This window comes from Haematobia irritans, chromosome 5 (assembly GCF_050003625.1).
Source record: "Haematobia irritans isolate KBUSLIRL chromosome 5, ASM5000362v1, whole genome shotgun sequence".
In the NCBI taxonomy this organism is placed as follows: domain Eukaryota; kingdom Metazoa; phylum Arthropoda; class Insecta; order Diptera; family Muscidae; genus Haematobia; species Haematobia irritans.
The window spans coordinates 49,214,971-49,242,372 of record NC_134401.1 but is presented as its reverse complement, the minus strand read 5'-3'; the positions used below and the strand labels follow the sequence as shown (position 1 = coordinate 49,242,372).

General features: G+C 31.4%; 2 protein-coding genes across 2 annotated transcripts in view; one reads left to right on the top strand and one right to left on the bottom strand.

The window, feature by feature from the left end:
• Positions 1 to 310: 310 nt before the first annotated feature.
• The window catches only part of LOC142240434 (MOXD1 homolog 1), a 121,425-nt gene continuing 94,333 nt past the window's right edge, over positions 311 to 27,402 (bottom strand). Inside the window, exons 2-11 of the mRNA XM_075312140.1 lie at positions 20,253 to 20,408; positions 12,941 to 13,132; positions 12,752 to 12,864; positions 7,249 to 7,442; positions 7,015 to 7,116; positions 6,766 to 6,929; positions 6,417 to 6,632; positions 1,707 to 2,010; positions 1,120 to 1,286; positions 311 to 927 (exon numbers count right to left, since the gene is read on the bottom strand). Of these exons, the coding sequence (XP_075168255.1) occupies positions 742 to 927; positions 1,120 to 1,286; positions 1,707 to 2,010; positions 6,417 to 6,632; positions 6,766 to 6,929; positions 7,015 to 7,116; positions 7,249 to 7,442; positions 12,752 to 12,864; positions 12,941 to 13,132; positions 20,253 to 20,408 (1,794 nt within the window). The 3' untranslated portion in view covers positions 311 to 741. The remainder of the gene's footprint in view (positions 928 to 1,119; positions 1,287 to 1,706; positions 2,011 to 6,416; positions 6,633 to 6,765; positions 6,930 to 7,014; positions 7,117 to 7,248; positions 7,443 to 12,751; positions 12,865 to 12,940; positions 13,133 to 20,252; positions 20,409 to 27,402) is intronic.
• plu (plutonium) lies at positions 19,262 to 20,242 on the top strand. The gene is made up of 4 exons (XM_075312141.1): positions 19,262 to 19,407; positions 19,505 to 19,702; positions 19,776 to 19,979; positions 20,048 to 20,242. The coding sequence occupies exons 1-4, from the start codon at positions 19,392 to 19,394 to the stop codon at positions 20,128 to 20,130; spliced, it is 501 nt and encodes a 166-aa protein (XP_075168256.1). The 5' UTR covers positions 19,262 to 19,391; the 3' UTR covers positions 20,131 to 20,242.

Below are 27,402 nucleotides of genomic sequence, written 5' to 3'. Positions count from 1 at the left end.
TCCTACCAAATATCGAAAAGTAAAGTAACGGACCTTTGTCTAGACACGACCCCCAACCTTCCCTGAAAAGTTCACGGAAATTGGAGAACTTTGAACAAGGGGAAGTCTTACTCCCCCTCCAGATTTCAAAATATGTGGTACCCTATTTTCACCACATGATCACTCTCTACGTGGTGGTGGGTATAAAATTGTTGATGCTAACCATGCTGTTACAATTATAGAAAAAAATATCTTGAAGCTTGTTTCCATATATTTTACATTTTTATTCAATAATTTTATTTTCTTATAAAACTAACATTTTAAAACTATCTTAAAATTTAAATCTTTGGATTGGACAAATTATTGTTTAAAAATCAACACTTCCAATAAGTACAGAATGTTTAATTATACATATAAATTAATAGACAAAAATTTTATGACTTTTTAAGAACTTAAAATTTATGACTCAATACTTTTAGTGTTTTTTCTATAATAGAAAATTTTAAATAATTTGCAAAAAATCAATGTTTAATTAAATGTGGATGCTTTTGGACAACAACCATCAATCATACATACTAGTTCTTCCTGATTTTTTATACTAACGAAACTTCGATAGTGGCTGGACGTATCCAGGATATCAACTTATTTCCTGATCTAAATGATACGGGGGTAATACTATGTGAGTGTTTGTTCTATTTACAAAGAATGGATGGATGGATACCGAGGTGAATGAAAGATTTGCAATAATGAATATGATTTTTGTTAAATTATTAAAGAAATTAAAATAAATAAATTGCTTAATAGTAAACTGTATAGATTTTGAAATAATTTTTTCGAATTACTGGCATACGAACTCAATGGAGAACTATCCATTAACATTTGATATGGACAGAGACTGGGAGGCTTAACAAATGCGGTGAAATTTGGATATCTTATAATTTCTGAAGGCTGAAAACAAAAAAACGAATAAGAAAACATTAATTATATGTGGGTGTTACATGGGAAAATATTAAAGTTTATTTCATATAATAAAAAAAATGTAAAAATTAACAAAAATATTTTAAATTTTAGGACTTTAAACCCATTTTTTAAAATTTTTTTTGTTTTCGAATTTTTTAAAAATTTTTGGATATAACTTACAATTGATATGCCTTCATTGGAAACCCGACAAAAAGTCATATGTTTGCCATTGATCATACTTTGCTCCACACGTTTCGTAAATAATGGCTCTGACCAAGGTAATTGATTGAGATGCGATAAGAATGTGCGATCGTGAAACTCCACCGGATCAGAAATAATCAATTTGTCTAGAAGAATTTAGAAGAAGAATAGATGAACATTATTAAAAAATTTAATTAATCAATAATTAATACTAGGTTCACACTAGGCATGAATTCTCGAATTCTCTTTACAAATCTCAAGACTTCATACAGCCAAAAAATAAAGATTTCGTTCATTTGAGGATTTAACAGCAGTTTTGCTTTTATTTATAAACAGAAAAACCAATCATTGGAATTTTTTTGTATCCCTAATGAAAATTTATGGAAATCAATTGAGATTTCAGCTGAAATCATTCCGGCTAACATCTCTATACAGTGTGAACAGGTGTAGTGTGAACGCACTTTATATTAGGTTAGGTGGCAGCCCGATCTATTAGGCTCACTTAGACTATTCAGTCCATTGTGGTACCACATTGGTGATGAACGTTGTATATGTTATTAACTTACTTAGCAGCGACTCTTCATAGAGTATATCCTCTTCAGTCATATTAGCTCGATTTGGTTTAGTTTTAGCATATATTGTATTTGGTATATAGTCCAAGACATTGCCATTATATAAAAATAAATTCTCCACATCAGTCATATTCAAAGAATAGAATTGATAGACTCCAAAAGTTTCAAAGAATTCTCGTACGGGTGTCATACTATAACAACCGGCCAGATCTATGCGTGGATAGTAAGTTATAAAGGATAGACACATTTCCTGCTTTGTTGAATAACCGCCAAATGTTGGACGTTTTCGGGATGAGGTCTGTAATAATGATCATATATTAAATATAGTGAGGAGTTATATATTATACATTCAAAAGAAAAAGTTAGCAATAACAAAAAAAAAAAAAAATAATAATTACATAAATTATTTTTTTAATAGTACCAATTTTCCAAACAAAATTTTAATTTAATTTAATTAAAATAAAAATTGTATTGATTCAATTAATTTTTAAATTAAAACAGAAGTTAATAACATAAATTAATTTTTTAACAAGTATATACAACATTAAGTTCGGCCGGGTCGAATCTTAAATACCCACCACGATGAATCAAATATAAAAGTTTCCTCTGAAACTCTTCGTTGTAGCGGGTTGATAATATATGGAATTTCAGAGAGGTTTGATGACAGATATTCTCCTAAGAAGTCCAGTTCAACCAGTACGCTTCTCGAAGATAAATTGGATTTATAACAACCATTTTTGTTTGAGTTTTAGAGGAATCATAAATATCTCGTGCAAAAAAAGAATGAACTAACGCCTTGATACCCATACCCTTCTATACCCTCATGACATAGGTCTATATGGAGGCCTTACCAAATGGACCAATCAGTCAATATGAGTTCTATGCCAAAAATCATGTACCGATACACACTAAATTCAGCACACCTAATTGAGGTTCTGAAAAACCTACAGAATCTAGACCTCAAATCGGAGAGCGGGTCTATAAGGGGCATATATCAAAATCTCTATCGATACACAATATATTCGTAACACCTATTTATGGCCCTAAAAAACTCTAGATTTCATATTTCAGCCAAATCGAAATTATAATACGGTTTCTAGAACCCAAGGAGTAAAATCGGGAGATCGGTCTATATGGGGGCTATACCAAAAGATGACCCATTATCGGGACACCTATTTGTGGTCTTCAAATACCTTTAGATCGGATTGAAAATGCTGTTTCTAGAGGCCCAAGACCCTAAATCGGGGGGTCGGTTTATATGGGGGGCCTATATCAAAACCTGGACCGATATAGCCCATCTTCGAACTTGACCTGCCTGCAAATAAAAAAGAATCTGTGCCAAATTGCAGGACGATATCTCCATTATTGAAAGCTGTAGCGTGATTACAACAGAAAGACGGACATGCTAGATCTTCTTAAAATTTCTCCCTGATCAAGAATATATATACTTTATATAGTCGGAAATCGATATTTCGATGTGTTACGAACGGAATGACAAACTTATACTCATACCCATTTTATGGTGGTGGGTATAATAATAGTACTAATTAATTTTTTAATTGACCTTTATTCTTGATAGTATTATTCTGTGACTGAAGAAATTTCTATTAAAAATTAATTGGATCAATAATTAATTGTTTGTGATTTAAGACAAAACATATTTTTTCTGTGTACTAATTAATGTAATTGAATCAAATAAAACAAGTATATACGGCCGTAAGTTCGGCCAGGCCGAATCTTATGTACCCTCCACCATGGATTGCGTAGAAACTTCTACAAAAGACTGTCATCCAAAATCGAATTACTTGGGTTGTGGTATCTTAAAACTTCCTAACATCGTTTTCTAAATTGTGAGTTAGTCCATACGTGGTATATATTAGACAAAAAAGTTATGTATAGGTAAGTCTACAAATAATTACGAATCGATATGGAAATTGAAATATGGGGGTCGCTTATATGGGGGCTATATACAATTATAACCTTGATATGGACCAATTTTTGTGTGATTGGGGATCGATTTATCTGAGGGCTATATATAACTATAGACCGACATAGACCTAGTTAGGCATGGTTGTTAAATGGCCATATACTAGCACAATGTACCAAATTTCAACTGACTCGGATGAAATTTGCTCCTCCAAGAGGCTCCAAAACCAAATCTCGGGATCGGTTTATATGGGGGCTATATATGATTATGGACTGATATGGACCACTTTTGGCATAGTTGTTAAATATATACTACCACCACGTACCAAATTTCAACCAGATCGGATGAATTTTGCTTCCCAAAAATTCAACGGAGGTCAAATCTGGGGATTGGTTTATATGGGGGCTATATATAATTATGGACTGATATGAACCAATTCCTGCATGGTTGTTGGATACCATATACTAACATCACGTACCAAATTTCAACCGAATCGGATGAATTTTGCTCTTCCAAGGGGCTCCGGAGGTCAAATCTGGGGATCGGTTTATATGGGGCCGATATATAATTATGGACCGATTTCGACCAATTTTTGCATGGGTGTTTGGTACACCACGTACCAAATTTCAACTGAATCAGATGAATTTTGGTCTTCCAAGAGGCTCCGGAGGTCAAATCTCGTGATCGGTTTATATGGGGGCTATATATAATTGTCAACCGATATGGACCAATCTTTCCATGGTTGTGAGAGACCATATACTAACACCATGTACCAAGTTTCAGCCGGATCGGATGAAATTTGCTTCTCTTAGGGGCTCCGCAAGCCAAATCTGGGGATCGGTTTATATGGGGGCTATATATAATTATGGACCGATGTGGACCAATTTGTGCATGGTTGTTAGAGACCATATACCAACACCATGTACCAAATTTTAGTCGGATCGGATGAAATTTGCTTCTCTTAGAGGCTCCGCAAGCCAAATCGGGGGATCGGTTTATATGAACCGATGTGGACCAATTTTTCCATGGTTGTGAGAGACCATATACTAACATCATGTACCAAATTTCAGACGGATCGGATGAAATTTGCTTCTCTTAGAGGCTCCACAAGCCAAATCGAGGTATCGGTTTATATGGGGGCTATATAAAATTATGGACCGACGTGGTCCAATTTTTGCATGTTTGTTAAAGACCATATACTAACGCCATGTACCAAATTTCAGCCGGATCGAATGAACTTTGCTTCTCTTAGAGAATTCGCAAGCCATATTTGGGGGTCCGTTTATATGGCGGCTATACGTACAAGTGGACCGATATGGCCCATTTGCAATACTATCCGACCTACATCAATAACAACTACTTGTGCTAAGTTTCAAGTCGATAGCTTGTTTCGTTCCGAAGTTAGCGTGATTTCAACAGACGGACAGACGGACATGCTCAGATCGACTCAGAATTTCACCACGACCCGGAATATATATACTTTATGGGATCTTAGAGCAATATTTCAATGTTATGGTGGAGGGTACAAAAACGTAAACATTTTCAATCATTTTTCAAACTGAGATATAGACTGATTTGAGAAAATTTTGACATTGCACTCAATAAAATCGTGAACGGACGGTAACAAAATGAAACCCAAACTTGCACGAAAAATCAAAACGGAATGTTTTCGGTTTCGTCAACGGGCATTCACGATTTCATAAACAGCTTTTGTTTTTCCTTTGCCATGAAAATTCTTAAAATATTCATCAGATGTTCTTATGGCAACGCGTATGGAGCAGGCAGTCCAGGTTCGAGTCACGGTAAGGGATTTTTTTATAAATTCGTAAAGATTACGTTTTCAGATCATGAACGATAGGTTAGGTATAGTGCCAGCCCGATATTGCAGACTCACTTAGACTATCTTTGCTTTAATCAATTGTGGTTTTAATTGAATATATATATTTTTTAATTCAACTAAAACTTTACTTGTAAAAATGTTGGTGATATTTCCTTTTATTTTAATTTATTAATTATTAATAAAATTAATACATTTAATTAGTTAATAATACTAAAATTAATAAAGTACACTTTAATTTTAAATTGAAATTGCGTCAGATATGATAGTATCAATAATTAACGTCAGTTACATAAAAAATTCATTTTTTAAATTAAAAATTAAAAAATATATATTAATCCAATTAAAAAAATATTAATCCAATTAAAAAAATAATTAATAGAATTCATGTATGGGATTGATCTTTACATTAATAACTAATGTGTTTAATAGAATATTTTTATAAACTTAATTTAAAATTTTAATAGTAAAACTGTTGGTGATATTTTTTTAAATTAATTAAATTTATGAAGAACACATTATTTTTTAATCGAAATCAATCACAGTATCAATCATTAACGTCAGTTACATAAATAGTTATTTGATCCAATTAAAAGATTAATTGATCCAATTAGAAAATGAATTACTAAAATTAATTTTTGTGATTTATCTCCGCTTCAAACAATTACGTTTTTAATTGAATAGTTTGTCTTCAAATTCAATTAAAATTTTAATTCTAAAAATGTTGGTGATATTTTCATCTGTGCACTTTTTGCAGAGTTTATTAGCTGCTTTATTATATATGTTTGTGAATTTGTGTTAGTTGTCAAAAGACAAATTCGATCTTTAAAATCGAGTTCCTCTTTTTAAATATCAAACATCCGACTTTAAGGATTGAATCACAAAGATTGAAATTATTTTAAATTTTACAAAGTTCACATCAAATGTGAAATAGTCTTACCTCATAAGCGCAATCTGTTATAATATAGTCTCCGGGCAGGACAACAGTTTCATTTTCCAGTTGTCTGACTTGTTGATAGTTGTAATCGTAATTATCATCTTCAATTATCCTTGGCAATTCTTTGCCATTGCGTACATGTCTTAATGTCATTTTGCGACCAGCACGATGAGAATGTAAAGTACCGGAAATAATTTTAATACCATCTTCAGGAAACATCTTTGGAGTAGAAGCAAAAGCCAAACAACAAAACCATAAATTACAAATAAGGAAATAATATGTCAATTGGTTATGCTTATTATCCTTTTAAAATTAAGAGAGTGTTTGTGTATGCGTGTGTTTAAGTACTTACCACATTTGAACACGAAGGACCACAAATACCAACATTGCGATAGAGCTTTTGACCTGGTGGAATTAATTGGGTATCAGAAACGGATACACCAGAAATCATAACACCACCATCATGTTTCCTTAAATGTTTGCTATAGTGGATACGGAATCCTGAATGGTCGGAGGCTAAGTAAGACAAGTAAGAAAGAAAGTAGAAAAGTAAATTAGTCCTGCTAGACCGCAAAGTAAAATTCAACCTTCTCTATTTTACCTTGTAATGCATGGGGATTATCGTAGTGAATTTCCAGCATGTAATATTTGGCTCCTGTTTTACCACCCACTGGAATACCAACATGTGGAGGTAAGAATTGACCTACAAGAAACGAAAGTAATTGAAGAAATAAAAATCATTTTTTAAAACAGCGTCATCGTTTCGATGGGGGGATGAAAAACAAGGCAAACAAGTGGATGGTGTTTTCTTCTCCTCTGAGTATTGTTTACCAACCTGTAGATCCAATTGACCATACGGCGACGGGTGTTATACAGGCATCCCAATCTCGTGGAGTTAATAAATTACTATTGCATACAGCACCGCTGCTCTTTACCCACACATCCCATGAAGCCGGATCAGAGCCAGGATATGATTTAGTAGAGCACTCGAACAAAGTCATGTGGTGTACCATTGGTTGCGAGGAGACACTGGAAATAGTGTAAACAAAATATAAATATAAATTGAAATTTTCAAAAGGCAATACGAGTAAGAATCGTTTATATATGGGATATGGCAGTGAGACGAAAATATCCGCAAGGATGTCCTGGTTGTAACATGTTGTCATTTCTGGTTTTCATTTTTGTTTGCCATACTACGATTTTTTACTGAATATAAATTTACACGAAAAAAATACGTTTATTTGGATACAAAGATTTGGTAAGGACTTTTTATAGTAAGTTATCTATCCTTTGATATAAAAATGATGATAGTCATATTATAACAGATATTTATCTGTTATAATATTTTATAAAAAAAAAATAAATAAAATATTTTCTTAATTTCAAAAGCACTTTATACCAGAGATAAAAAATTTTTAAAATAGTTCTTAACCTGTATTTGAAGTTTTTTATCATTAATGCCAAGATACAATATCTCAGTTAATTTAACGACTATTAAAAAAATAAATTTTCTTCGGAAAGATGATCATTATCAATTTATTTTAAAACTAAAATTTATTTTTATTAAAATTTCTTTTTATCAAAGAAAATCGTCCTTATTGTTCCGTGAATTTAGTGTCCTAAATTTGAGGCTGCCTAATATTTGGTACGAGGCAAATATTTCGTTCTGTGTTTGCATCATTTAAAACTAGGGCTTGATGAAATTGCTTCGGCGATTGTTATCCCGTGGTTGTCGTCAATAAACAACGGCTGCATCTAGAGTAACTTCCCGAAAAATATGCACTGAAAAAATGTCAAAGGTTTCTTGTCCTTAAAATACGAAGAAGAAACATTTCTCCACAAAAATATTTTTTCCTTGTCCAAAAGGCGATAAATTTTTCATTGAAGTTATTTTTCCCTATAGTTAAGTGATTCCACTTAAAAATGGATATCTTTACATGAAAGTCTTTTTTGTTCAAGGTCATCCTGGCTACAATAATTCCGAAAAATTCTTCAAAATTAATTAAATTGTCTTTAAATTTGTTGTCATTTTGCATCTTGACTACAAAGCCAAAAAGCATTCAAGAAGGGGATATGTTTTTCAATAATTTAGTTTAAAGGCGTTTTTACTTGAAACATGGCACAGTTTCTATTTGAAGTCCAGTCTGAATTTGGAAAGTTGTCAAAATTTTATTTCTATAGAAAATTTTGTCAAAATTTTAATTCCATAGAAATTTTTCTCAAAATTTGATTTCTATGGAAAATTTTCTCAACATTTTAATTCTATAGAAAATTTTCTCAAAATGTTGTTTCTATTAAAAATGTTGTCCACATTTTATTTCTATAGAAAATTTTGTCAAAATTTTATTTCCATAAAAATTTTGTCAAAATTTTATTTCATTCGTTTTGTTTGTTATTGTTGGTTTCTCTTCAATCATTATTGTTGTTTTTGATTTCAGCTTAAAACCATGCATTGACTAAACTACAAGTGTAGCTTAACCAACAGAGGAAAAGTATGCTTGTCAAATTTATATGGGCAAAGCCCTATAGACTGCAAGATGGTTGGATGTACAGCTGTTTCGGAATTACCACATTCCACATCAGCATCCTCTACTTGCAGCATAACTAACAACCAATTATCAGAATAAATTCGGGTAATTCACTCAACCCAAAGTGATCCTTCCGAAAAAAATTTGTCAAAATGTTATTTCTATTGAATATTTTGCAAAAAATTTTATTTCCATAGAAAATTTTCTCAAAATTTTATTTCCATAAAAAATTTTGTAAAAATTTTATTTCTATAGAAAATTTTGGTAAAATTTTATTTCTATAAAAAATTTTGTCAAAATTTTATTTCTATAAAAAATTTTGTCAAAATTTTATTTCTATAGAAAATTTTCTCAAAATTTTATTCCTATAGAAAATTTTGTCACAATTTTATTTCTATAGAAAATTTTGTCAAAATTTTATTTCTACCAAAAAAATTCTCAAAATGTTATTTCTATAGAAAATTTTGTCAAAATTTTATTTCTATAAAAATTTTTTTAAAAATTTTATTTTTATAAAAAATTTTGTCAAAATTTTATTTCTATAACAAAATTTCTCAAATTTTATTTCTATAGAAAATTTTCTCAAAATGTTATTTCTATAGATCATTTTGTCAAAATTTTATTTCCATAGAAAAATTTCCCAACATTTTATTTCTACAGAAAATTTTCTCAAAATTTTATTCCTATAGAAAATTTTGTCATAATTTTATTTCCATAAAAAATTTTGTCAAAATTTTATTTCTACAAAAAAATTTCTCAAAATTTTATTTTTATAGAAAATTTTGTCAAAATTTTATTTTCATAAAAAATTTTGTCAAAATTTTATTTCTTAAACAAAATTTCTCAAAATTGTATTCCTATAGAAAATTTTCTTAAAATGTTATTTCTATAGAATATTTTGCAAAATTTTATTTCCATAGAAAATTTTCTCAAAATTTTATTTCTATAGAAAATTTTCTCAAAATTTTATTTTTATAGAAAATTTTCTCAAAATTTTATTCCTATAGAAAATTTTGTCAAAATTTTATTTCTACAAAAAAAATTCTCAAAATTTTATTTCTATAGAAAATTTTGTCAAAATTTTATTTCCATAGAAAATTTTGTCAACATTTTATTTCTATTGAAAATTTTCTCAAAATTTTATTTCTATAGAAAATTTTATCAAAATTTTATTCCTATAGAAAATTTTGTCAAAATTTTATTTCTACAAAAAATTTTCAAAATTTTATTTCTATAGAAAATTTTGTCAAAATTTTATTTCTATAAAATATTTTGTCAAAATTTTATTTCTATAAAATATTTTGTCAAAATTTTATTTCTTTAAAAAAAATTGTCAAAATTTTATTTCTATAACAAAATTTCTCAAAATTTTATTTCTATAGAAAATTTTCTCAAAATGTTATTTCTATAGATCATTTTGTCAAAATTTTATATATATATAAACAATTTTCTCAAAATTTTATTTCTATAGAAAATTTTCTCAAAATTTTATTCCTATAGAAAATTTTGTCAAAATTTTATATATATATAAAAAATTTTGTCAAAATTTTATTTCTACAAAACATTTCTCAAAGTTTTATTTCTATAGAAAATTTTGTCAAAATTTTATTTCTATAGAAAATTTGTCAAAATTTTATTTCTATAGACCGTAGTTAATTTAACGCTAAACTTAACTTATTTTTATTGGAAAAAAATTATTTATTTGTAGTTAAAATTTATTATTTTTCTCGAAATTTTCCACAGCCCTATGAAATTTTCCTTTTTTTAAGTATGTCTCAAATATTTTATGAACTAAACGTGGGTATAAAGTTCAATGGCCATACACCTAATTTCTCAAAATGTGGAGTAGTTCAATTTTCACACGACGTAGTTCATTCTTGCAATAAACCAATTTAATTTTATTTCTATAGAAAATTTTGTCAAAATTTTATTTCTATAAAAAATTTTGTCAAAATTTTATTTCTACAAACAAAAAAAAAATTCTCAAAATCTTATTTCTATAGAATATTTTGTCAAAATTTTATTTCCATAGAAAATTTTCTCAAAATTTTATTTTTATAGAAAATTTTCTCAAAATTGTAATCTTATAGAAAATTTTGTCAAAATTTTATTTTCATAAAAAATTTCGTCAAAATTTTATTTCTACAAAAAAAATTCTCAAAATTTTATTTCTATAGAAAATTTTGTCAAAATTTTATTTCTATAAAAAATTTTGTCAAAATTTTATTTCTATAGAATATTTTGCCAAAATTTTATTTCTATAGAAAATTTTGTCAAAATTTTATTTCTATAAACAATTTTCTCAAAATGTTATTTCTATAGAATATTTTGTCAAAATTTTATTTCCATAGAAAATGTTCTCAAAATGTTATTTCTATAGAAAATTTTCTCAAAATTTTATTCATATAGAAAATTTTGCCAAAATTTTATTTCCATAAAAATGTTGTCGAGATTTTATTGCTACAAAAAATTTCTCAAAATTTTGTTTCTATAGAAAATTTTGTCAAAATTTTATTTCTATAGAAAATTTTGTCAAAATTTTATTTCTATAGAAAATTTTGTCAAAATTTTATTTCTATAGAAAATTTTGTCAAAATTTTATTTCTATTGACCGAAAAAAATTTCCGTAGTTAAACTGGCGCTAAATTTAATTTATTTTTATTGGAAAAAAATTATTTGTTTGTAGTTAAATTTTATTATTTTTCTCGAAAATTTCCACAGCCCAATGAAATTTCCTTTTTTTATGAACGTGGGTATAAAGTTCAACGACCATACACTTAATTTCTCAAAATTTTATTTTTATTGAAAATTTGTTGAAACTTTTATTTCTATAGACATTTTTCAATAAAAAATTCAGTAAAAAATCTACCATTTTTGGTAGAATGCTATCAACTGTGGCAACCTTGTTTCCATCCTTGAAGCGGGAAAATTATTCCAATCGGTTCAAAAAGTAAACAAAACGACTTCATTGAAAACTTTATCGATTTTAGGACAAGGAAGAAACATTATATCAGAGAAATGCGTCCTCTATGATAAGCAACGTTTGCATTCGTATTTTAATTATTAGTTATTATTTATCAGTTTTTAAACAGCTCAGCAAAAAATAGGAGCCACAAAAGCAAATGAAATTGTTCTTTTTGAATCCGGAAGTAGTGCAAATTTGGCTCCGAAGCAATGAATTTTACATGGGCTTGTCATTATTGTGACCATGCCCTAAGCTTCTCTAGGTTAGGTAAGTACAGTAGCAGGTACGTACAATTCAGTCGATTGTGATACTCACTTATATAGTAAGTACTCCAAAATTTCAGGTTTAGCGCAATGACCAAGTTCGAATAGCAGAACACAAACTTTTAGTTTAAATACTCAACTTTCTGTTTCTTTGTTAGCTCACAGTTAAAGCCTAATGGTGCTAAATGAAAATGGCCATTCAAATTGATCCACGAACGTGTTTGTTCATGACTTAATTGACATTTTATAATGTCAATTTCATCTAACAACAGGTTAATATATTCGCACCACATGTTTTGCAAGTTTGTAAAAGACATTTACGTTGTTATGTTACAATGAACCCTTACACTCTGCGAACATGTGATTTTGGAAATGTCATTAGAGTCGCTTGGGAGGCTTTAGGGAAAAAAGGGACAAAAATCATCCTGACAACAACAACACATATATGTTTTAAACAAACTGTCAACAAAAATGATATGACACATATGCAGGTGTCCTTTAAAGGACTGTCAGGAAAATATCTCAATGCCTGGAAGTGGGAGTTATGGGTGTTTTTTTTTTGTATATTATGCGCATACAAACCTCTCACGTGTCAGTAAAGCTTCGTAACCAATTATGTGATGTTTTTCCGACAAGGCGGGGGCCTTAATGATTTTGCACCAATACAAGGTATCCATGCTAGATTCAATGGTGACCTACAATGAGAGTTTTTATAATCAAATTAGTACTCGTATAAACAAAACAATAGAAGTAGAGAGAGAATGTACTTACATTTTGTACAGTGACATCCCATTTTTGTATATCCGGTTGACGTCTTGAGTTTGTCGATGTGGCATGACTTTTACGGAACATTGGTCCTAACAGATGTAACGGTTTGAAACCACGATTTTTTCCATGACCCTTTAGGTTTCCATGTATGGGATCAGTATCGCCAAAAGCCCAAAGTACCTTGATGGTATCAGTCTGGAAAATAAAATGTAAAATAATTACAGATTTAAAATATTTTGTTTACTAATAAAGATGCAATAAAAAAAAACTTAAATAAAAAATATATCTGACCAAAAAAAAAAACTACTAAACACTGTTGTTCCGGTAGTTTGTTCCGTTCGGTAGTTAGTGTGAATTCAACACACGGACTCTATATCGACTCTAATTTCATCTCGAATATCTATAGACCAGCAAAAAAAATTGGCAGTTCTTCTAAAGGCACAACTTTAAAATCACTTCTAAAAATTTTCTCCTAGAGATGTTCTTTACTTCAACTACACACAAAGGTCTTTTAATTCAATTTTTTAAAACTCACTTTTTTCATATTTTTAATGGGAAATTTAATTTTTTTATTTCAAATACGTTAAAAACAAAGTAAGAGTTAATAAAACTTTACACATTATTTAAATGAAAAAATGCTAAATCCATTCTAGAAAAACTGTGAAGTTTTGAAATTTTCTGAGGTCAAACGTTCCAGACAAGCATTAGATTTGCTGGGATTTTATGGGGTCTAAGTCCAATATCTCGATGTGTTAGGAACGGAATGACAAAGTAAGCAGATTAAATACATTTTTCTGGATTGGTTTATATGGTGGCTGTATATGATTATGATCCTGTATGGACCACTTTACGTATGATTGTTGGAAGGCATATACGTGAGGTTAATCACGTACCCAATTTCAACCCCCAAGAGACTCCGGAACTCAAGTCTGGACACCAGTTTATATCGGAGCTTTATTTATATAATTATAACCCGATATGGACTAATTTTTGCATAATTATTAGAAAGCTTATACTGACATTGAATACCAAATTTCAAACGAATAGTATGAAATTCAAATCTGGGGATCGGTTTATACGGGGGCTATATATAGTTGTTGACCTATATGGACCAATTTTTGGATGGTAGTTAGAGAGCATATACTTGAATCACATACCAAATTTCAACGGAATCAAGCAAACTTTGTTCCTCCAGAGGTCAAGTATGGCTTTACGAGGGCTATATACAATTATGGACCTTTTTGAAATTTGCTCCTACACTGAAAAAAATATTGTCGTGAGGTCAAAGATTTCATGTCTTTAAAATACGAATACAAATTTTGCTTAGCATAGAAGATGCATTTCTCTAAAATAAAGTTATTTTTCTTGTCCAAAAGTCGATAAACTTTTCAATGAAGTCGTATTGTCCTTATAATTAAGTGATTTGACTTAAAAATGGGTATCTTAACATGAAAGAAAAAAATTATAGGCTAAGGTCAACTTGACTTTAATAATTCAGAAAAATTCTTTAAATTTAATGAAATTGTCTTTAAATTTGTTGTCTTTTTGCATCTTGACCACAAAGCAAAAAATCGTTCAAATATAGGACATGTTTTTCAAAACTTTACTTTAAAGAAGTTTTTTACTTTAAACATAGCATAATTTCTACTGGAAGATGAGTCTTAATTTGGAAAATAAAGTTGCCGTTAACTCGTTTTTAAAGGTCTTTGATAGCATATGAAGAAAAAAAGCTGAGAAAGCGAAAAATTAAAATTTGCTTCCTAGAAGCAAGTACACAAAACCTAAATTTAAAAGAGAATTGTGTCTTAAAAGTATCCTTACTTGTATTCTCCGCTTCTTTGGCTCGGAATCAATACCAAATTTTTTAAAGTAAAGACAAAATCTTTGGAACCGAGTATGCTTTTTTTTCAGTGTACAAGAGACTCGAGAAGTCAAATACGGGAATCGGTATATATGGGGCTGTATCTAATTATGTACCGATATACGCTGATTTTAAGCATATACTGATATCACATACAAAAATTTCAACGGGATCGGATGATCGGTCTTATATGGGGGCTATATCCAAAAGTGGGAATACCTCCGACCTACATCAATACAACTACTTGTGCCAGTAGATTGTTTTTTTTCGGAAGTTAGGGCGATTTCAACTCCACAAAAGTAATACAAAACAAGTATATACGGCCGTAAGTTCGGCCAGGCCGAAGCTTATGTACCCTCCACCATGGATTGCGTAGAAACTTCTTCTAAACACTGCCATCCACAATCGAATTACTTGAGTTGCGGTAACGCTTGACGATGGCAAGGTATCTTAAAACCACCTAACACGGTCTTCTAAATTGTAAGTCCATACGTGGTATATATTAAATTAAAAAAGACCGATTAAATACGTATATAATTCATTTTGACAAAATTTTCTATAGAAATAAAATTTTGACAAAATTTTCTATAGAAATAAAATTTTAACAAAATTGTTTATAGAAATAAAATTTTGACAAAATTTTCTATAGAAAAAAATTTTGACAAAATTTTCTATAGAAATAAAGTTTTGATAAAATTTTCTATAGAAATGAAATTTTAACAAAATTTTCTATAGAAATAAAATTTTAACAAAATTTTCTATAGAAATAAAAATTTGACAAAATTTTCAATAGAAATAAGATTTTGACAAAATTTTCTATAGAAATAAAATTTTGGTAGATTATTTTTGGCTCGAGTGCCAACCATGATAATGAACCGATATGGACCAATTTTTGTGTGATTGGGGATCGGCGATATAACTATAGACCGATATGGACCAATTTTGGTATGGCTGTTAACGGCCATATACTAATACCACGTTCCAAATTTAAACCGGATCGGATGAATTTTGCTCCTCCAAGAGGCTCCGGAGGTTAAATCTGGAGAACGGTTAATATGGGGGCTATATATAATTATGGACCGATATGGACCAATTCTGGCACGGTTGTTAGAGACCATATACTAACACCATGTTCCAAATTTCAACCGGATCGGATGAAATTTGCTTCTCTTAGAGGCTCCGCAACCCAAATCTGGGGATCGGTTTATATGGGGGCTATATATAATTGTGAACCGATGTGGACCGATTTTTGCATGGATGTTAGAGACCATATACTAACACCACGTTCCACATTTGAACCGGATCGGATGAATTTTGCTCCTCCTAGAGGCTCCGGAGTTCAGATCTGGATAACTGTTTATATTGGGGCTATATATAGTTATGGACTGATATGGACCAATTCTCACGCGGTTGTTAGAGACCATATACTAACACCATGTTCCAAATTTCAACCGGATCGTATGAAATTTGCGTCTCTTAGAGGCTCCGCAAGCCAAATCTGGGGATCGGTTTATATGGGGGCTCTCTATAATTATTGACCGATGTGGACCAATTTTAGCATGGTTTTTAGAGACAATATACCAACACCATGTACCAAATCTCAACCGGATCGGATAAATTTTGTTCCTCCAAGATGCTCCGCAAGCCAAATCTGAGGGTCCGTTTATATGGGGGCTATACGTAGGTTAGGTTAGGTTAGGTTAAAGTGGCAGCCCGATTAAGATTCAGGCTCACTTAGACTATTCAGTCCATTGTGATACCACATTAACTAAAAGTACCTATTACATATGGGCACTTCTAGTTTTAACCGCTGAACCTTCTTGATTATTTTTCTTTGTTGAACCAACCAGATTGTTCCAAAAACATTAGCAGACTGCTTAAGTTAACGTTTTCCAGATCCGCCAGTAATCTGAAGCTATATGCTCCTAAAAGTTGCTTGCGCTTTACACAAAATGCAGGACACTCACACAAGAGGTGTTTAATTGATTCTTTTTCCTCCGCATCATGACAGCTCATACAATAGGCATTATACTTCGCGCCAATAGTATTTGCAAAATTGCCTCATTAGGCAGCGACCCGTTATAGCAGATATCAGGAGTGATATCTGACGTCTCGAGAATATTAGCATATCTAGTGTGCGGTTTAAGTTGAAATGGGGCCATATTTGCTTGGTGTCGTTACAACCCTTGCAATTCTCCCATCGAACATTTGCCATCATAACAGCTTTCTCACGCAGCATGAGCTTGCAGGTAGCTAGGGGCATACCAACTAAATTCTAGTTCCCCTGGAATATGTAAGGTAGTCCCTAGCCTTGCCAACTCATCCGCTTCGCAGTATGTTCTTATGGCCAGACACCCATATTAGGTGAATATTGTACTGCTCAGCCATCTCATTGAGAGATTTGCGGCAGACGATGACCGTTTTCGAGTTGAGGAACACAGAGTCCAAGGATTTTATTGCAGGTTGACTGTCTGAGTATATATTAATGCCCACATTTTTTGGAACATTACTTCTCAGCCAATTCGCCACCTCTCTTATTGCTAATATTTTAGCCTGAAAAACACTACAGTGATTAGGTAATCTTTTCGCTATTCGAAGTTCCAGATCATTAGAATATACTCTGAAACCCACTTGTCCATCCAATTTGGAGCCATCAGTGTAGAAATCTATATATTCTTTATTCCCCGGGGTCTGTGTGCACCACGCCTCACTGTTGGGGATTAGAGTCTCAAACTTTTTGTCGAAAAGTGGACTCGCCAAAGTGTAATCCACTACGTTAGGCACATCTGGCATTATACGTAAAAGTGGACCGGAGTCTCTTGGGGGCTGATGAGGAATGTGGTAACAACTGTACATCCAACCATCTTGCAGTCTATAGGGCTTTCTCAAATAAATTTGACAAACATACTTTTCCTCTGTTGGTTAAGCTACACTAGTAGTTCAGTCAATGCATGGTTTTAAGCTGAGATCAAAAACAACAATTTTATTTCTATAGAAAATTTTGTCAAAATTTTATTTCTATAGGAAATTTTGTCTAAATTTTATTTCTAAGAAAGTTTTGTCAAAATATTATTTCTGTAGAAAATTTTGTCAAAATATTATTTATATAGAAAAATTTGTCAAAATTTTATTTCTATAAAAAATTGTTTCTAAATTTTATTTCTATAGAAAATTTTGACAAAATTTTATTTCTGTAGAAAATTTTTTCAAAATTTTATTTCTATAGAAAATTTTTGTCAAATATTTGTTTCTATAGAAAATTTTGCAAATATTTATTTCTATACAAAATTTTGTCAACAATTTATTTCTGCAAACATTTTGTCAAAATTTTATTTGTATTGAAAATTTTGTCAATTTTTTTTTCTGTAGAAAATTTTATAAAAATTTTATTTCTATAGGAAATTTTGTCTAAATTTTATTTCTAAGAAAATTTTGCCAAAGTAGTATTTTTATAGAAAATTTTGTAAAAATTTTATTTCTATAGAAAATTTTGTCAAAATTTTATTTCAATAGAAAATTTTGTCAAAGTTTTATTTCCATATAAGATTTTGTCAAAATTTTATTTCCATATAAGATTTTGACAAAATTTTATTTCTGTAGAAAATTTTATCAAAAGTTTATTCCATAAGCAAATTTATGAAAATGTGCCTCTTTGCAAAATCTACCAAACGAATGTGGTATAGGCAATATTCTTCTCAAAAATGTTGAGATCCTGTAATAAAAACTAAAACATCCTCATTTGGGAATATGTTTATTTCTTCAATGTCCGCTTTTTATAATTTTTAAAGTTGAGTTGATATCTGAGAAACGTTCACATTTAGGGCAGAATAACTCTATATAGATTAATTCTTGCGACCGCAAGAAATGGCTTGCGGTCGTGACACGGTGCTTTTTGGCAGTCGAAATGTATCACAAAAAGCACAAAAGTGTCAACTTTATCAACCCTGATCTACACATTAATTTGTAGCATCCAGAGATAAAACAGAAAAAAATGCATTCATGTTCTCTTTATTTTAAACTGGTTGAGCTATAGAGTAAAAATCAACTGTTCTCTCTTTAGTTCAGTTTCATAAACAATAGACCTAGATAGATAATTTCTCTACGCGAAAAAAAGTGTGTCAGTTCCAAAGATTAATTTAATCTAACATTTCGTATTCACAGAAAATTTTTCGACGTTAATATCTCAACTTTTTTTTATAAAATAAAAAATCTATAAAGAAATTCAAATTAAAAATGCAAAAAAATTTTCAATAATTTTCTTGATAAATATTTTTATCAGAATTTTTCCGTGTGGGTAGAGCTGTCTTCAAAAAAAATACAGAAAATTAATTTCTTTTCATAGCTCTCCACACTTTGTCATTCGTTCGCTCATCTTCCAAGCACTAGGCTGTATTTAATTAAATATTTTGTATTTGCTGGCACTTAATGCTGGTAGGCGAACATACCTAATATTCAAAGTGTGACTCTTTAAACTCGATACATTCAATAAAATATCGATCCTGTATCGATAAAGGCATTAACATCATCATCAGTTGCGCCAAAAAAATTAAAGCAATTTTATAACAAAATATTTGAGAGAAATTCTTTTGCATTATGTCTAAAATAAGTGGTACTCGCCTGCAAAAAAAAATTAATAAACACACATTTCAAAGTGATTGATTTTGTAAAATATATATTTTTTTTATTTTCATTTCATGCTTGGACAGCTTTGGCATGTGTGGGTCAAAATGATATCTGTTCGTTGCGTATTGTCTGTACAATGGCTCGTGAGAAAAAGCATGAACTGGAAGAGGTCGATTTATATGGCAATACAGCATTGTTAAAGGCATGTTATATGGGTAATTTAGAGGCGGTCATAACCCTTTTGCAATTTGGTGCAAATGTCAAAGCGGTAAATCATTTTGGTGAGGAGGAGAATGCGTAGGAGTTGATATTAACATTATGGTAGAATGTATATTGCCTTTTTATTATTTCCAGGGCAAAATGCTTTGACTTTGGCCACATGTTCTGGTAGCATCGATATAATCCGTGAACTATTGCGTTATTGTACATACAAGGAATTCAATAATAGTACATTAACACCAGCACTATGCGTGGCTACAATGCTTGAAAAATGGGAATTAGTGAAATTTTTTAAAGACTTGGAAGTTGACAATGATGATGATATACAGACAGCTCATGGTGAGTGTGTATGAAGAGAAAAAAATTATTAACATTATAGTTTTATTTGTGTTTTATTGATTTTCTAGGTCTAAACTGTGAGGACATTATGTCCTTCTTTAAATTGCGTAAACCTGTGGCCCAAAAACAACGTAAATCCATACATGTATAGGGCGAGAAAAACACATATATTTATTTTTTGTTTTGAATTTCTTATGTCTTTTAATGTTACTTTATATTTTGTTTTAATAAATTAATTTCTTATATTCCCTATAAAAAACAAATTTGACTTACCCCCAATGGAATATCGTATGGATCACATGTCTCAATTGGTCTATAAAACTCTACTTGAGTATGAGTTCCATTTTGAAAACCATCCAAAACGATATAATTTTGTGTGTCATCTTGAATGGGTGCAGCATTGTGATCGGCAAAAGAACCATGGCAATCCTGTAGGAAAGAAAAAAGAAAATAGTTTTCTTTATTAGATATTATGATCTCCTTCAGTGTACTTAAACATTTACTTCATAGTGTACTAATCGGTCATCAAATGTGATCGATAAACGATTACTGTAGTTGATATCAAAGATAATTGAGAAGAAGATACAGTCTTGTCATAGCAAAACTGAAGCACCAAAGGACTCTGCCAACAAAATATCATAAAGTTTGCGTCGACGTGTCTCTCAAATGTACTGCCGTTTGCGTCGGAAAATATCATAACATTTGTGTTTTTCATAAATTTCTGAATAAAAATCCACAAAAGCAATACCAAAACGATTGTAGAAAACTAAAATAAAACGTATGTGTATTTTAAAGCGAATATTCATTATGGTTTTATGTGAATATTGCCGTTTTAAATTTATTCCTGGGCAGAGCTGCTTTGGAAGAAATTGACAAATAAAACAATTTTTTTCTCTACACCTTCACATTTGTTTTCTCTTTATAAGAGCACAATGCTTAATCTTGTTATTCCAAAGATAATTGAGAAGAAGATACAGTCTTGTTATAGTAAAACTGAAGCACCAGAGGACTCTGCCAACAAAATATCATAAAGTTTGCGTCGACGTGTCTCTCAAATGTACTGCCGTTTGCGTCGGAAAATATCATAACATTTGTGTTTTTCATAAATTTCTGAATAAAAACCCACAAAAGCAATACCAAAACGTATGTGTATTTTAAAGCGAATATTCATTATGGTTTTATGTGAATATTGCCGGTTTAAATTTATTCCTGGGTAGAGCTGCTTTGGAAAAAAATTGACAAATAAAACAATTTTTTTCTCATAGCCCTCTACACCTTCACATTTGTTTTCTCTTTATAAGAGCACAATGCTTAATCTTGTTATACTCAATTATCTTTAGGGCTGTTTTTTTTAGCACTGGATGCAATATTTGTATGGGCTATCCAGAACATCGTTGCACTGGTGTTCTATCCAGAACAACTCATCAGTACAAGTCGCGCCGATGTTGCCGGATTGTATTTTGATAAAGTGATTCACAATAGCAACTTATTGTGACTAATTTATCAAAAAAACATGTAATTCGAAGTGGTACAGTGTCATAAATAATCGCAGCAGTAAATATTTATTACAAATTGGAGCATTTCATATAAAGGGTGATTTGTTAAGAGCTTGATAACTTTTTTAAAAAAAAAACGCATAAAATTTGCAAAATCTCATCGGTTCTTTATTTGAAACGTTAGATTGGTCCATGACATTTACTTTTTGAAGATAATTTCATTTAAATGTTGACCGCGGCTGCGTCTTAGGTGGTCCATGCGGCAATTTTGCTTATTTACGTAGCCATTCAACCAGAAATGAGCCTCATCGCTGAACAAAATTTGTCGATAAAAAAGCGGATTTTCTGCCAACTTTTCTAGGGCCCATTCACTGAAAATTCGACGTTGTGGCTCGTTAGTAAGTCTATTCATGATGAAATGTCAAAGCATACTGAGCATCTTTCTCTTTGACACCATGTCTGAAATCCCACGTGATCTGTCAAATACTAATGCATGAAAATCCTAACCTCAAAAGAATCACCCTTTATTAAAAATGCAAGATTTAACTTCTTTTCTGTGATTGTTTTTAAACAGCTGATGACAGTGTTGCATATTTGTGGAGATGTTCTGGATAAGCGAGTACTCTGTTTTCTTTTAGTCCTTCACGGCTTAGGGTATCCAGTGCTAAAAGAAAACAGCCCTTTTGTTGATATTGCAAACAGTGTTGCCACAACTTCTTCACAAAAAAGTGATTTTAAATCGGCAAAAAAGCGTTGAGAAATATACGTATCTGAATAGTTAAAACATTTATTGCGGATTAGTTGAACCTTAAAAACACCCAATAATTTAAACAAGTGAAAAATTCTCCATGTTTTAAATATATGATAGCTCGCGAGGGTTTTTAACAATTCCAAAACCAATTTGTTTTTGTCAAACAAATTGGTTTGTTTATGTGGAAGCTATCTGAGTCGCAAACTAAACCTAATTAAAATTTATTATATTACAGGCGCCATCTACAGGGTACATACAAACAACTGCGCTGTGAATTAACTTGAGACGTCTCGGTATTTTGTCTCGTATTTTGGGCTTTGAACCTTCAAAGAACCCAATAATTTAAAGAAAAAAGTGGAAATTCTCAAGGTCTTTAAATATATGGTAGAATGCACGAAGAGTCAACCAATTCCAAAGACCCTATTGTTTCTGTCAGATATGTATATGAGGAAAGTAATCTAAATTGTACAATCCATTAATTTTTGCTCGATATGAACACTTGTCGGAAAACAAATTAAATACTAATTAAAAATTATTATTTTACAGAAGAAAATGCGCCATCTACGGTGTACAGAATAACAACTGCGTTTTGAGGCGTCTCGTTTTTCCGTAGCGTATTTTGTGCTTCCCATTAAAAATGTTGTCGCAAGTGGTCGCATACAGTGTTGCTAATCGCCTATTACTATATGTAGTCATATTTACACACTATCCTGGGTGGTTGATATCTAATGCAACAAAGTAATGCGCTATAGTTTTTTTCTTTTAATTTCTTTAATTTTATTGTTCAAAAGCAAAGAATTTCTGGAAAAAATCACATTTTAGAATCAGTTTAAATTTCTTCGAATTGGCTGCCTTTGACGGGAATTATGACCTTCACACGGCCGACAAAGTTAACAATTCCTTACTTTGGGAGTCACCGTGGTGGAATGGTTAGCATGCCCCACCTGCATACTTTGAGTCGTGGGTTCAAACTAGAGGTGTGCACGTAACACGAAATTGTCGTGACTCACGAAAATTTTCGTGATTGGTGCGTGAGTCGTGAGTCACGCACATGACAACAGCGTGAGTGTGCGTGAGCGTGATTAACAAACCAAATTGTCGTGCGTGAGCTAGAGATGTGCACGTGACTCGAAATTGTCGTGACTCTCGAAAATTTTCGTGATTCGTGCGTGAGTCACGCACATGACAACAGCGTGAGTGTGCGTGATTAACAAACCAAAATGTCGTGCGTGAGCGTGAGTCACGAAAATAATATCTTCGTGAGTGTGCGTGAGTAACGTATTACACTCACGAAAATATTCCTGATCGCCAACATAAAACGCTTAAGGGTTAAATTCAATTACAATTTCAGTGACACCTGGGATGTTAAGAGTTTAATAACACTCTCGATTTTAATAATGATCATGTTTTCAGACACTTCGGTAAGGTAAATTAATCATAAAATTATTCGTGAGTCACAATATTTTTCGTGAGTCACGGTATTTTTCGTGAGTCACGACGTTTTCGTGCGTGAGTACAAATTTTGAGTGTGCGTGAGTCCTACCAAAAAATATCGTGCGTGAGTATGATTTTTCAGTCGTGAGTGTGCGTGAGCGTGAGTAAACTATTACTCACGTGTACACCTCTAGTTCAAACCTAGTTTCGACCAAACACCAAAAAATTTTCAGTGGTGGATTATCCCCTCCCAGTAATGCGGGTGACATTTCTGAGAGAGATGTTTAACACTGTGGTTTCACAATAGACAGTGAGCCTGAAGTATCAGGCTGCCACTATACCTAATCTAACCTAACACCTTGCTCTCAAAACGCCCCAGGCGCATAAGCCCAACGGATTGAGATCTGGAGAGTTTGGTGGCCATAGTGAAGCGAGGTTGTTTGACAAGTGCTGAGTCCCGTTGGAATGTCCATGGATGTCAGTGATTCAATAATGTCTTTAAGACATGTCGATGAATACAAGCTGAAAACGATCATCGGCCTTTATTATCATCGGCGGCGTTTGAGTTCTGATGGCCAATCGAAGGTGTAACTTTTCTCTTTGGCAAATAAACCCTATAATTTGGTTGCTTACAAACTGCTCAATTTGGAATGGCTTCACATCAAAGGTTAGGTTAGGTTATGTAAAGTGGCAGCTCGATAATTCAGGCTCACTTAGACTATTCAGTCCATTGAGATACCACAGTGGTGAAAAGACACACTTGGTCGGAACTGTGATTGAATCTATGGAATTTTGTATGCAAGGCGGGTATGCTAACCATTGTACCCTTCAACGGTTTTAGTCCAAGCTTATTTTTCAATATGTTTGGACTACCGTGGGTTGTCAGTCTCGTCCACTGGACGGACGCAAAATATAAATGGACGAACGGACTGCACCGTGCAGACATATAATATTCCTTAGGAATTGTCCGTGTCGACGAGAGGAGGTGTGTATTCGCCCACCCAGTATATCCTATATGGGCCACCCACGTTACTGTATGGCTCATGAGCAATTTTTCTACCACATTTCGGTTATTTTTTGGTTCTATTACAGTTTTTTTCAGTCCACTTTTTGAAAGCGATGCTATATAGCTAGTATCACGGTAACGACCCGTTGTACGAGAAATAAACGATTTATTTGCATTTAAATGCTGAAGAGCACTAATAGATAGCCACTTGTTGTTTTCCATTCAAATATAAAGCAATTACATTATAACACTTGATTTCCATTTCTGAAAGCAATAGATCAAAATGCTATTGTAAGCTTGTAAACAATAAAATGAACTGTACAAAACGTACAAAATTTTGTTTAAACATTGCCATTAAATAATGATCAACATCTTTTCCTTTCCGTAACTTTTATCTAATTCTGGTTCAACTTGACGTTCTTAAAAGTCAGCTGTTTCACAGATGCCACATTATCAATACATCATGATGAGTTAATTTTTCATCATCGCTTAATGGTTTAGCGGTTTGCATTCTATTTAATTTGTTTCTTAAATAATTTCTCCTCTTTCATCAGTGGCAAATAAAAGTCTATGTATCATTGCCGATCTTCAAGAAGAATTCCCACATGCCTAAAACACACGCTCATACGTGCTTGTCAAAGTCATATCTTCTGTATGCTGGAGAATATTCTTCGGTATTGTTGATGATGGTGTGGGACAATAAAACCATAATTCAAAATGTCACCTGATGAGACATAAGAAATATAATAATAAAAAACTGCTTAAATATACAAAAGCCTGCGATAAAGTGAAGAAAAACTCAAAACTCACAAAAAAAAAGGAAATACACTGAACCCATCTCTGACACTGTTGAATTGTTGGATGACAGAGAAATATGTTTTATTTTAAAATAAAGGGAAAAGGCAATATAATGTTGCAAAGACCCAGTGAAAAATTAAAAAAAAAAACAAGGTTTGCATACATGTATGAGGGCGCGTCGTATAACATCTTAGATTCATGAGAAAAGAATTAATTTAATGGATTTGCATAAAATAAAATTCCGCCTCTATACATGGGGATATACATATGTATAAAAAATGTCATTAATAAAATTGTGTAAAGCTTGAAAGAAAGGACCATAAAGCAAATGAAGATAATGTGGAATCAGATGTTCCAATTCATTGTAACGTTAATGTTTACATGGAATCAGCTGATTGTTTACAAAATTTATTGTTATGTCAAAAGGTTAAAAGGAATACGGTAACACTATATATTACGAGGAAATACAATGTTACATTACAATTTGAAAGTTATTTATTTACCTTAGGTGCAATAGCATATACGAGAATTTAAAGCTGGCCATAAAATAATATTAGGAGCTAGGGCCTTCTCAGATTGTTCATGTTAAAATTTATAAACAATCTTACATTCATAGCAAAAAGGACTGATGTTAATAGTAAACACTACCTGTTGTTTTACAGCAGACAAAAATAGCTGTTGCAGCAGTTGTTTTGGTAGAACAGCAAACAATCTGCTATCACACATACAGCTGAAATGTCAGTAGGTTGTTGAGATTTTCAGTTGATCCGAATAAAATTATAAATTCACTCCCAACTATGTGATTTTGGGTTTACTGCAACAGTAATTCTGTTGCAGTAAACCCAAAATAGTCGAATGGTACATAATGGACATCTAAAAACTTCAAACATTAAAACACAATTAGTAGTTTTTGATTACACAGAAAAAATATCACCAAAATATTTCCAATTAAAAAGTTAATTGAAGTTGAAAATTTTTTCAATTAATAAATTAATTGATACAATTAACTTTTTAATCATGATAGAAACATTAAGTTAATTAAGTCAATGATTGAAAATTTTAAAATTTTTAATTAAAAAATTAATTGATACAATCAACTTTTTAATCAAATTCGAAAGACTAATTCAGTTAAAAAAAGTGCTGATTATTTTTTTTTAATTATACCCTGCTCCACACTGTTTTTTAATTAAAAATGTATTTCAAACAATCATTTGTTAATCCAAATAAAAACTCTAAGCCAATTCAGAAAGTAATTAAAAATAGCTACCTTTTTTAATTAATAAATTAATTAAGTTTTGCAATCAACATCAATTAAATTTTTAATTGAATCAATTAAAAAATTAATTGAAATTTGCTGAAAAAATCAATTAATTTTTTAATCAAGAATTTTTTCTATGCCCAATTAAAACTGTGATTGATACTATCATTTTCGTGATTGAAGACATTTCAATTAAAAAATTAATTGGATCGATTAATTTGGTGATTGAATCAGAAAAAAAATTTTTTGTGTGTATGCAATACAATTTGTAAACAAGTCGCCTTTTTTAATATAGGATCCACACGGAGATCGAAATTTACACTTTAGTTAAGAGATTTTTAATTAAACGAACCATGAAATGTTTATACACTAAACTTATGAAAATGGGGCCAGCAGAAAATATTTATCCTGGACGCCAAAATATCATGTCATGATATCAAAATATCATGTCATCGCCTGTCGAAAGCGTGATTTTAAAGTAACAAAAATTGTTGCCAGGGCAAAAAATGTCAGCTATTTCAACTACTACAGGGTGATTTTCAGTTGTGATGTTTTTCAAAAATTTTTGACAAACCCATTTGCTAATTCAGCAGAGAAATAGGTTTGCTATTTCAACTAACGGATGTTTGTTGATTGTCGTGTAATTAGTAATCTAGATGTATTTTCGGTCCATAAAGGGA